The sequence below is a fragment of the Geotrypetes seraphini genome, chromosome 4, assembly GCF_902459505.1.
Source record: "Geotrypetes seraphini chromosome 4, aGeoSer1.1, whole genome shotgun sequence".
NCBI lineage: Eukaryota > Metazoa > Chordata > Amphibia > Gymnophiona > Dermophiidae > Geotrypetes > Geotrypetes seraphini.
In genome coordinates, this window is record NC_047087.1 from 142986031 (window position 1) to 142998346 (window position 12316).

A 12316-nucleotide genomic window follows, 5' to 3' on the forward strand; every position below is an offset into this window, starting at 1 on the left:
ACCTTGTCTATCATGGTTGCCATGGAGCCTAGCACTTGAAGGTAATGCCAAGTGGACAGAGATGGTTTACTCAACAAGCTTGTTATCTGTGTGTAAAGCTTATATTTGCGTACCTCTGGAAGGAAGACATGCCCTTCTGCTGTGATGAAGATGGAACCAATTGGCTTTTTTGGAAATTCATTATCTAGCCTATGTTCTGCAGGACCTGGATCACATGGGAAACTGCTTATTCTCTTTCCAAAAATGACGGAGCTCTGATCAGCCAGTCATCCAGGTGTAGCTGAATCTGCAAGCCTGTCTTGCATAGATAAGCAGCTACCATTACCATCACCTTGGTAAATGTGCAAGGAGCTGTTGCTAGCCCAATAGGAAGAGCTGAGAACTGGTAATAGTTTTACAGAACATGAAATCTCAGGAACTTTCTGTGTTCTGAAAAGGTAGAAATGTGCAGGTAGGCCTCTGTCAAATCCAGTGAGGCCAGAAATTCCTCCGTGCTATCTCCATGCGAAAGCATGGCATATTCAACACTGCATAGATGAGAAAAGACTCCTTCCGGCTCAAGTGCAGAAGTAAAAACTGAAGTGAGAAATAGAGCTCTCTAGTGAAGGAGGAAGGATTCAAAAACTGGAGTGGATTCCATCTGTAAGGCTCGCAAACTTGGGGCCATTACCTATCTGTCCAGAATGACATACCTATTGCACTAGAATTTATGTTTATGTTACCACTTTCCTTATTCAGACCTAAGTGGTTTACAATTTTGAGGTGTCTAAACTCTTACGAGTTACAATAATCTAGTCTTGATGAAATAATTAGTTAGACTCTCCTCAGTAGGTCATCTAGGCAACAAAAAAAAGCTTGAATATGATGCAAAAAGCATAATTGTACAAATACAACAGAAACAGAAGGATGCACAGAGTGGGAATTTGTGCTGACTATGGAGAAGGAGCAGGAGCACAAACAGATCTGACAAAAGTAGGCTACAACGAGCAAGTAGGGAATTGGAATGAAGAAGGAAAATGTAGGGGTTGGAACAACAGTGGAGCACTAGTGCTAATACATGATTGTACCAGAACTTGGCTTGTAAACACCAAGAAGTGCTACATGAATATTAATCTTCCTAAAGCCATACTCTTAACCTACTGCAGTCATATTAGGATTAGCACAACCCAAACATTTACAGGTAAACTCAGCAAGGATACGAAGATATATTATACACTTACTTGTTTGTGCAAACTTTTCTAATGCTATTAGTGCAAACAGCATGACAGTTGGGTGCGACTGGAATTTCTATGGGAAAACAGAAGGACTGGATCAAAATCAACATCACTCCTAATCATTACTGAATATGTCTCATCTTTTCATGCAAGATTTTCTTAAAGTTGGTCCTAGTTTTTAAAGCAAGAAACTTATGTGAATGACCCTAAAGTGAGAGAAAATATGAAAGCATTCAGCTTCCAGTGTTAGTTCTCTAAAATGAACATATATTTTTTAATCATGGGTTTTACTGTTAGTAAATAAAGTATTTGCACAGTTAATTCTGTTGTAAAAGCACTTTCTTGCCTTGTGTTTCCCTCCTTACTTCAGATACAGGAATGGGGGAAGGCAGCATATTTGGAACAAGGAGATACTTGCTAACACTGAACTAATAAGATTTATTTATAGGACTTATATTCTGCATTATCAGTCAGTTTCTAGGTGGATTACAGAATAGTAATAAGATATTTTTCTCTATCTGAACTGGCAGGCTCTATCTGAACTGGGGCAAAGGCAAGTGAAGTGACTTGCCTAGAGTTTCAAGCTTATTCCAAATTTGATATACCATCTAGCAACTTGTACTGAGACGGTTTACAATATTATAAAAATTAAAAAAGGGTAAAAAAAGAAACTAAAAAAAAAAAATTATATATATATATATATATATATATATATATATATATATATATATATATATATATATATATATATAGACTGGACACAGCCAAACAGAAACAACAGATCTGGGGCTAAGCAAAAGTGAAATACATCGAGATAAAATAAATAAAAAAAAGGGCAGTAAAAACAAGGGAAAAGGGATGACGCTTCTTAAAAGTGGTTGGTATTCATTACTGTGAGCGAAGTGAGTAGGTTGGGTAAATTGTCCATTCTCATATTAGAAAGGCGTTCCTGAATAAGAAAGTTTTTAGTTTGGTCTTAAATTTGTCCAATGAGTCTTCCAATCTGATATCTAATGGGAGAATATAGTATTGTGTGTAGTGTCGCAAAATAGTTCCCTGATGGATGGAATAGTAAATAAGTTCTGATTGTGAGATCATAGTAACCGAGAGGAGGCATAAGGAATAAGATATTTGTCTAAGAAAAGTGATGAGTTAGTAAGTTTGATCTTAAAGGCTAGTAGAAGAATTTTGTAAGTTGTCCGCTGAGATGTGGGGAGCCAATGGGCTTCGCGGAGTAGAGGGGTGACATGATCGTATTTCCTTGCCTTATATATATATGTTTAATGGCCGTATTTTGGATGAGTTGTAGACAGTAAGTTTCTTTTTGTGTTATGCTGTAGTATAAAAGAGTTACAATAGTCGATATGTGAAATGACGACAGAGTGGATCAGAATCTGAACAGAGTCACAAAGAGCAGGCTGGGATTGAACTCAAAGATATTGAGGCAGCAGCTCTAACCAGACACCCCTCCCAGAATGATAAAGAACCAAAGATGAAGACAACAAAAACTGACCTGCAACTGGCAACTGGGACTAGCAGGCCTGAAATTAGGCACAAGCAACATAAGGTAACTGTTTAGTAACATAACATAGTAACATAGTAGATGACGGCAGATAAAGACCCGAATGGTCCATCCAGTCTGCCCAACTTGATTCAATTTAAATTTTTTCTCTTAGCTATTTCTGGGCAAGAATCCAAAGCTCTACCCGGTACTGTGCTTGGGTTCCAACTGCCGAAATCTCCGTCAAAACCTACTCCATCCCATCTAAACCCTCACAGCCTCTCCAGCCCATCCTCCCCCAAACGGGCATATACAGACACAGACCGTGCAAGTCTGCCCAGTACTAGCCTTAGTTCAATATTTAATATTACTTTCTGATTCTAGATCCTCTGTGTTCATCCCACGCTTCTTTGAACTCAGTCACCGTTTTACTCTCCACCACCTCTCTCGGGAGCGCATTCCGGGCATCCACCACCCTCTCCGTAAAGTAGAATTTCCTAACATTGCTCTTGAATCTACCACCCCTCAACCTCAAATTATGTCCTCTATTTTTACCATTTTTCTTTCTCTGGAAAAGATTTTGTTCTATGTTAATACCCTTCAAGTATTTGAACATCTGAATCATATCTCCCCTGTCCCTCCTTTCCTCTAGGGCAGCGATGGCGAACCTATGGCACGCGTGCCAACTGTGGCACGCGAAGGCCTTGCAGCTGGCACGCGCAGGGCCGCCATCAGGGCAGTACTACCAGGGGGTGCACAGGAGAGAGAGCTGAACAGGGATGATGGGGGACCCGCGGGGTTAAATATAACTCGAGCCGCGAGGCTCGTCTTCTACTCCGACTGCCCTGCCGCTCACACAGCCGATCGGAAATCTTCCCCGACGACAGCGCTGACGTCGGAGGGAGGGCTTAAGCAAAGCCCGCCCTCCGACATCAGCGCTGAAGTCGGGGAAGATTTCCGATCGGCTATGTGTGCGCGGCGGGACAGGCAGGAAATAGAAGACAAGCCTACGCGGCTCGAGCTACATTTTGCTGAGAAAGTTGCTAAGATGGGCTGGGAGACAAACGGGGAACACAAAAGGGGGAGGGAGTGCGTTTTGGACACAAGGCATGAACTTGGGAGAAAGGAAGGGAGGGAAAGAGATGCTGAGGTGGGGGATGGAATGGGTTTTTGGACACAGAAAGCATGAACTTGGGAGAGAGGAAAGGAGGGAAAGAGATGCTGAGGTGGGAGAGGGAATGGGATTTTGCACACAGAAGGCATGGACTTGGGAGAGAGGAAGGGAGGGAAAGAGATGCTGAGGTGGGGGAGAGAATGGGTTTTTGGACACTGAAGGCATGAACTTGGGAGAGAGGAAGGGAGGGAAAGAGATGCTGAGGTGGGGGATGGAATGGGTTATTGGACACAGAAGGCATGGACTTGGGAGAGAGGAAGGGAGGGAAAGAGATGCTGAGGTGGGGGAGGGAATGGGTTTTTGGACACAGAAGGCATGGACTTGGGAGAGAGGAAGGGAGGGAAAGAGATGCTGAGGTGGGGGAGGGAATGTGTTTTTGGACACAGAAGGCATGGACTTGGGAGAGAGGAAGGGAGGGAAAGAGATGCTGAGGTGGGGGAGGGAATGTGTTTTTGGACACAGAAGGCAAGGACTTGGGAGAGAGGAAGGGAGGGAAAGAGATGGTTGTGTACACGGGGAATAGAAGAAATGAGAATTTTTGGTCATAGGGAGGGAGTGAGGTACAGACAGTGGCATACCAAGGTGGGGGTGGGGGCGGTCTGCCCCGGTTTTACGCCCCAAGGGGGTGCACAGCTGGCCACCCTCCAGTGTTCTCCCTAGGCTGGCAAACTGCGTCTCTTTAGCCACTTGAGTGCCACCGCTGCCATTGGGAACAGGCCGGTGTTATGCCACCGCATATTACTGACATGTTCAAAATATTACTGATATGTATCCTCAGTCTGCTTACCTGAACTCCTGACCTCCAAAGAACAGTAAAACCAGATGATCATCAGTAAAGACAGATGGGAGACTACATCACAAGGAAGGGGACAGTGACAAGTATCTGCTATCTTGATCTCTTTTGACCTGGGTGTTGTCAAAACAGATATCAAAAGACCAGGACCAGCTGTCTTACTAAGAGGCCAGTAACATCAAAAGGATCTTGACCTCTTTTGACCTGGGTGTTGTCAAAACAGATATCAAAAGACCAGGACCAGCTGTCTTACTAAGAGGCCAGTAACATCAAAAGGACAAGTATCTGCTATCTTGACCTCTTTTGACCTGGGTGTTGTCAAAACAGATAACAAAAGAGCAGGACTAATCGTAACAGCAGGACCAGCTGTTTATGCTTTTACTATGAACTCCGCAGTGTGCATCCTATATAAGACCGGGATTCTGACCCTGACAGTAGAATCCAAGACGTCTCCAGGAACAGAATGCAAAAGAGGTCTAAAGGGGCAGTCTCCCGTGTCCTACTCGCCTATCCATTGAGGGATTGCGAATGGTGAAGGGAGGGTTTACGTGAGATACGGTGATGCTATTTTATTCTTATATATATATATATATATATAAGTATAATAAAGTGTTATTGTTTATGTTTGATATTGTCTGTGTGCTTTTCTGAGTGTCACTGATCATCCCACTTGTCAGAAATTAGTGGCGGAACAGCCGGTGCCAAGTTCTCCCTGCTTTTCCCTGTGGGGCCGACCAACTCTCGCCACCCGCGTCAATTCTGATGTCGGAGAGGACGTTCTGGGCCAGCCAATCGCTGCCTGGCTGGCCCAGAACGTCCTCTCCGATGTTAGAATTGACGTCGAGTGGCGAGAGTTGGTTGGCCCCGTGGGGAAGAGAAGCAGGGCGAACTCGGCACCGGCCTGTTCCCGATAGCGGCAGTGGCAGCCTATTCCCCAGTGGCGGTGGCAGCATTTTCCCAATGGTGGTGGCATAGGGGAGGGCAAGGAGAAAGAAAGAAAGGGGGGGACAGGGAGCCAAAAAAAAAAAAGAAAAGAAAAGAAAGAGGGCTGGGTGAAACAAAGAAAAATGGGGCACGAAGAGAGAGAGAAAGACAGACATACAGAATGAAAGGGGGTATGGAGAGAGAGAAAAAGAAAGAAGGGGGCAGGGTGAAACAAAGAAAAAGTTTGGGGAGGGAATGAGGTCTGGAGGAGAGAAAGCATACAGGAGGCTGAAAAAAGGGAAGAAATATTGAATGCACAGTCAGAAGAATAAAGTGCAACCAGAAACTGATGAAATTACCAAAGGTAGGAAAATGATTTTATTTTCAATTTAGTGATCAAAATGTGTCCGTTTTGAGAATTTATATATGCTGTCTATATTTTGCACTATGGCCCCCTTTTACTAAACCGCAATAGCGTTTTTTAGCGCAGGGAGCCTATGAGCTTCAAGAACAGCGTGGGGCATTCAGCGCAGGTCCCTGCGCTAAAAACCGCTATCGCGGTTTAGTAAAAAGGGAGGGGGAATATTTGTCTATTTTTGTATAGTTGTTACTGAGGTGACATTGCATAAAGTCATCTGCCTTGACCTCTTTGAAAACCCGCGGAATATAAATGATAATTAACATTTTCTCTGCGTACAGCGTGCTTTGTGTTTTTAAAATTTTATTGTTGGTAGATCATTTTGACTTGGCCACAAAGGTAAGGGGAAGGGAGGGGAGCTGCTGAAAGAGTCTACCTTGACGTGGCTGCAGGCTTACAAATCTTTTGGTTAAAGAGTGCGGCGACAGAGAAAAGTATGTGTGTATTCGGCCCATGAATGAAATCATTAAAACATTATAAATTGCCAATAAATTGAAATGAAAACCAAAGGATTGTGAATCAAATTAATTCTCTGACAATACAAAGATTCCAACCTTTAAAAATGATGTTACATAGTTCAGGCAACTTTATAAAGAGTTTTTAGATACTAAAATCTTGTTATTAAGGTGTAATTGACGTGCTGGCACTTTGAGGAAATTCTTTGGTTTTGTGCGGCAGTTTGGGCACTCGGGCTCAAAAAGGTTAGCCATCACTGCTCTAGGGTATACATATTCAGGGCTTCCAGTCTCTCCTCATACGTCTTCTGGCACAAGCCCCTTGTCATTTTCGTCGCCCACCTCTGGACCGCTTCAAGTCTTCTTACATCCTTCGCCAGATACGGTCTCCAAAACTGAACACAATACTCCAAGTGGGGCCTTACCAATGACTTGTACAGGGGCATCAACACCTTCTTCCTTCTACTGGCTCGCCTCTCTTTATACAGCCCAGCATCCTTCTGGCAGCAGCCACTGCCTTGTCACACTGTTTTTTCGTCTTTAGATCTTTGGACACTATCACCCTAAGGTCTCTCTCCCCGTCCATGCATATCAGCTTCTTACCTCCCAGCATATACGGTTCCTTCTGATTATTAATCCAAAATGCATTACTCTGCATTTCTTTGCATTGAATTTTAATTGCCAGGCATTAGACCATTCCTCTAACTTTTGCAGATCCCTCTTCATATTTTCAACTCCCTCTTCGGTGTCTACTCTGTTACAAATCTTGGTATCATCTGCAAAAAGGCACACTTTTCCTTCTAACCCTTCAGCAATGTCACTCACAAACATATTGAACAGGATTGGCTCCAGCACCGAACCCTGAGGGACTCCACTACTCACCTTTCCTTCCTTCGAGCGACTTCCATTAACCACCACACTCTGGCGTCTGTCCGACAGCTAGTTTCTAACCCAGTTCACCACTTTGGGTCCTAACTTCAGCCCTTCAAGTTTGTTCAACAGTAGATAATGACACAGTGGCGGTTTACCCGCGGCTACCGCATTTAGCCGCGGGTAACCCGCCGAAACGGTGAAAGAAATATAGCAGTGGCTGTGGGGATGGGGACAAGGCAATTCACCGCCCCATGAAGCGGTGAATGGTCTTGTCCCCGCAGTGAGGCATCAAGGATCACGCGGTCCCTGCAGCCCCACCCGCCCGATAGTAGCGTTTAGCCCGCTCCCTCTCTCCAGCTCACCTTAGTTTGCAGGCTTTCTTTTTCGGCGACCTGCACACTTTCAAAGAGCCGCGCACGCGCAGCTGCTCAGTATTCAATCTTTTGCTCTGACGCAACCGGAAACAGGAAGTTGCAGCAGAGCAGAAGATTGAACACTGAGCAGCCAGGCGTGCGCTGCTCTTTGAAAGCGTGCAGGTCGCCGAAAAAGAAAGCCTGCAAACTAAGGTGAGCTGGAGGGAGGGAGCGGGCTAAACGCTACCATCGGGCGTTGGGGGTTGTGGGGACTACGCGATCGCTCATGTTACTGCCTCTGTTTAGCATTTCTTGTAGGAGGATGTTGTCCCATTTTGTTGTTTTATTTTGGTCAGATTGGTGATCTGATTTTTATAACCCCCCCAATGATTCTAGAATCCTATAATTCCTTCTCTGACCTTCATCCCTCAGCGTGACAGCAGTACTGTATTTGTTTGTTTTTTTTAAAATTGTGAAATAGTTTTATCTAATCAACGTGCTCTTTATAGTGGTGAGACGAGGGTTCGAGCAGAAAGCAGGAACAGACTTTCCTCATTTAGGTCCTGAACCAGGCCTGCTCAAAGATCTGTTAACCAACCTTAGCCAACACCTCAAACAAATTAGTTATTCAAAATATAATATTGTCAGCCAGTTCCAGCTCACACTGGAAGGAGGGAGTGAAAGGGAAAAGGATTCTGGGCCAAGGGGATGAAAATGGAAAGAAAAACTCACAGCAGGAAAGAAAGGGGAGGACAGGCAGGTGAGCCAGATGCTGGAAGCAGGGGAGGGGGAAGAAAGAGGGAGAGAAGCTAGATGGGGTTGAAAAGCAGATTCACACTGGTATAGAAGAGGAAGATAGGGGAAATCTGGACACAGGAAGGTAACAGAAAGAGGGGAAATTATGTGCATGGGGCATAGGGACAGAGACATAAAGGGGACATGCCATGGGGATGGTATATGGACACGGGGGGGGGGGGGGGGCAATGGCACATATATAGGGGAGATATTAGAAATGGGGAAAATAGGAGCACAGAAGCGAGATGGTTTGTGGGGATGGGACAGGGACCGAGCTCGCAGGCTCCAGTGGCTTGCACAAATTACATTGTAACGTGCCATGAAAATATGAGGGAGGAAGGTAGATAGATAGGCCACATGAGAGGAGATGAAGGGTGGTAGAAAGGAACAGATGGTAAAGGAGGGAGGGAAGGGTGGTGGTGGAAAGGAATAGAACAGACATTGAAGGAGGGTGAAGAGGAACAGACCCTGAAGGGAAATGTGGAAGACAGAATGAGGAGAAGATGCTGGAAGGGAAGAAGACAGATGCCAGACTATGGGGGAGCGGAGGGAAGAAGATGGGTGCTAGACCAATTGGGGGGGGGGGGTGTGAAGGGAGAGGCACAGTAACAGCAAATGGAAGACGCAGAGAGAAGACACACAGTGGATGGAAGGAATTGAATGAGAAGATGTGGAAAGCAGAAACCATACAACAAAGGTAGAAAAAAAAATTCTATTTATTTATTTATTTTTTGCTTTAGGATAAAGTAGTATATTAGTTGTGTTGATAAAAATTTATAAACAAAGCCCTACCAGTTGAACATCTCTTTCTCTAGTTCAGAAGCAGGAACTTTGATTTATAAGAAAGGAATAAGCTAAATATTACAGTACTAAGGCTTATATGAATGCTGAGGGGACGGTGACGGGGCAGTGAATGGGATGGCAGTGGCGGTGACGGGGCGGTGACGGTGACGGGGCGGTGAAGGGAACGGCGGTGACGGAGCGGTGCAGAGGATGGGGGGACGGGGTGGTGACGGGGACAGATTTTTTCCCCGTGTAATTCTCTATTCAACAGCCTCCTATGAGGAACCGTATCAAAGGCTTTGCTGAAATCTAAGTAAATTACATCTAGCATATGTCTTCGATCCAGCTCTCTGGTCACCCAATCAAAAAATTAAATCAGGTTCGTTTGGCACGATTTATCTTTTGTAAAGCCATGTTGCCTCGGATCCTGTAACCCATTAGATTCAAGGAAGTACACTATCCTTTCTTTCAGCAATACTTCCATTATTTTTCCAACAACCGAAGTGAGGCTCACCGGCCTACAGTTTCTCGCTTCATCCCTGTGACCACTTTTGTGAATAGGGACCACATCCGCTCTCCTCCAATCTCCAGTAACCACTCCCGTCTCCAGAGATTTGTTGAACAAGTCTTTAATAGGACTCGCCAGAACCTCTCTGAGCTGTATCCTGAGATGGATCCCGTCTGGTCCCATCCCTTTGTCACCTTCAGTTTTTCAAGCTGCTCATAAGCACTCTCCTCCGTGAACGGCGCAGAATCTACTCCATTTTCTTGTGTATCATTGCCAGATAATCTCGGTCCTTCTCCAGGATTTTCTTCTGTGAACACAGAACAGAAGTATTTGTTTAGCACATTTGCTTTTTCCTCATCACTCTCCACATATCGGTTCCCAGTATCTTTTAGTTTAGCAATTCCATTTTTCATCTTCCTCCTTTCACTAATATATCTGAAAAAATTTTTGTCTCCCTTTTTTACATTTTTAGCCATTTGTTCTTCTGCCTGTGCTTTCGCCAGACATATCTCTCTCTTGGCTTCTTTCAGTTTCACCCTGTAGACCTTTCTGCACTCCTCCTCTTGGGTTTTTTAAAATATTTCATGAATGCCAACTCTTTCGCCTTTATTTTCTCCGCCACTAGTTTGGAGAACCATATCGGCTTCCTTTTTCTCCTGTTTTTATTTATTTTCTTCACATAAAGTTCCATAGCCATTTTTATTGCTCCTTTCAGCTTAGCCCACTGTCTTTTCACTTCTCTTATGTCCTCCTATCCTAACATCTCTTTCTTCAGGTACTCTCCCATTGCTTTAAAGTCTGTACGTTTGAAATCTAGGACTTTAAGTATCATGCGGCCACTCTCCAATTTAGCTGTTAAATCAAACCAAACCGTTTGATGATCGCTACTTCCCAGGTGAGCACCCACTCGAACATTAGAGATACTCTCTCCTTTTGTGAGGACCAGATCCAATATCGCTTTTTCTCTCATGGGTTCTTTCACCATTTGTCTGAGAAGAGCCTCTTGAAAGGCATCCACAATCTCCCTACTTTTTTCCGATTCCGCAGACGGAACATTCCAGTCTGCATCCGGCAGGTTGAAATCTCCCAACAGCAGAACCTCCTCTTTCCTTCCAAACTTTTAGATATCCACAATCAGATCCTTATCAATTTGCTGCGAGTGAGTCGGAGGTCTGTAGATTACACCCATGTAGATAGAAGTTCCATCTTCTCTTTTCAGAGCGATCCATATCGCTTCTTCCTCTCCCCAGGTCCCTTGCATTTCGGTCGCTTGGATATTGATCTTTACATAGAGAGCTACTCCTCCACCTTTTTGATCATCTCTGTCCTTCCTAAAAAGATTATATCCTGGTATATTTGTATCCCATCCATGTGATTCACTGAACCACGTCTTTGTGATAGCAACAATATCTAGATCTGCCTCTAACATTAGGGCTTGCAGATCATGAACTTTGTTGCTTAGACTGCGAGCATTTGTGGTCATCGCTTTCCAATTATTTTTCAGCGGGAATCTCCATTTTCGTATAGATTTTTGTTTCGTTTCACTTTCCGTTGCAATGCTAAGAAATGAGTTACTGATATTGTTTATGTTGCAATCTTTACTACCATCACATCCTTTCTTTTGCCAGGGGTGGTCTCTATAATTGTCCTTCACACATACATAGAAACATAGAAGATGACGGCAGAAAAGGGCTACAGCCCATCAAGTCTGCCCACTCTGCTTACCCACCCCCTGTCTATGCCCTAATGACCCAATTTCCTTATCTTGACCCTCGTAGGGATCCCACATGGGTATCCCATTTATTCTTAAAGTCTGGCACGCTGTCTACCTCGATCACCTGCACTGGAAGCTTGTTCCAATGATCAACCACTCTCTCTGTGAAGAATTACTTTCTGGTGTCGCCATGAAATTTTCCACCCCTGAGTTTGAGTGGGTGCCCTCTTGTGGCCGAGGGTCCCTTGAGAAAGAAAATATCATCTTCCACTTCGACACGTCCCGTGAGGTACTTAAATGTTTCGATCATGTCTCCCCTCTCCCTACGTTCCTCAAGAGTGTAGAGCTGCAATTTGTTCAGTCTCTCTTCGTACGAGAGACCCTTGAGCCCCGAGATCATCCTGGTGGCCGTCCGTTGAACTGATTCAATTCTGCGCACATCTTTACTGTAATGTGGCCTCCAGAATTGCACACAGTACTCCAGATGAGGTCTCACCATGGCCCTGTACAACGGCATTATGACTTCAGGCTTTCGGCTGACGAAACTTCTATTGATACAACCCAATATCTGCCTTGCCTTAGATGAAGCCTTCTCCACTTGATTGGCAGTTTTCATGTCTGCACTGATGATTACTCCTAAATCTCGTTCTGCTGAAGTCCTAGTTAAAGTTTCTCCATTCAAGAAGTACGTCCTGCATGGATTTCCGCTTCCGAGGTGCATGACCTTACATTTCTTAGCATTGAAGCCTAGCTGCCAGGTTGAGGACCAACTTTCCAATGTAAGCAGGTCCTGCGCCATATAATTCTGTAA

The 12316-nt window shown here is 44.5% G+C and overlaps 1 protein-coding gene across 10 annotated transcripts in view; it reads right to left on the reverse strand.

Moving 5' to 3' along the window:
• RSPRY1 (ring finger and SPRY domain containing 1) overlaps positions 1–12316 on the reverse strand; it is a 351216-nt gene that overhangs the window by 138918 nt on the left and 199982 nt on the right. For all 10 annotated transcript variants that reach the window (XM_033940897.1, XM_033940899.1, XM_033940898.1 and 7 more), the window contains one exon: positions 1221–1287. In XM_033940897.1, the coding sequence (XP_033796788.1) occupies positions 1221–1287 (67 nt within the window). The remainder of the gene's footprint in view (positions 1–1220; positions 1288–12316) is intronic.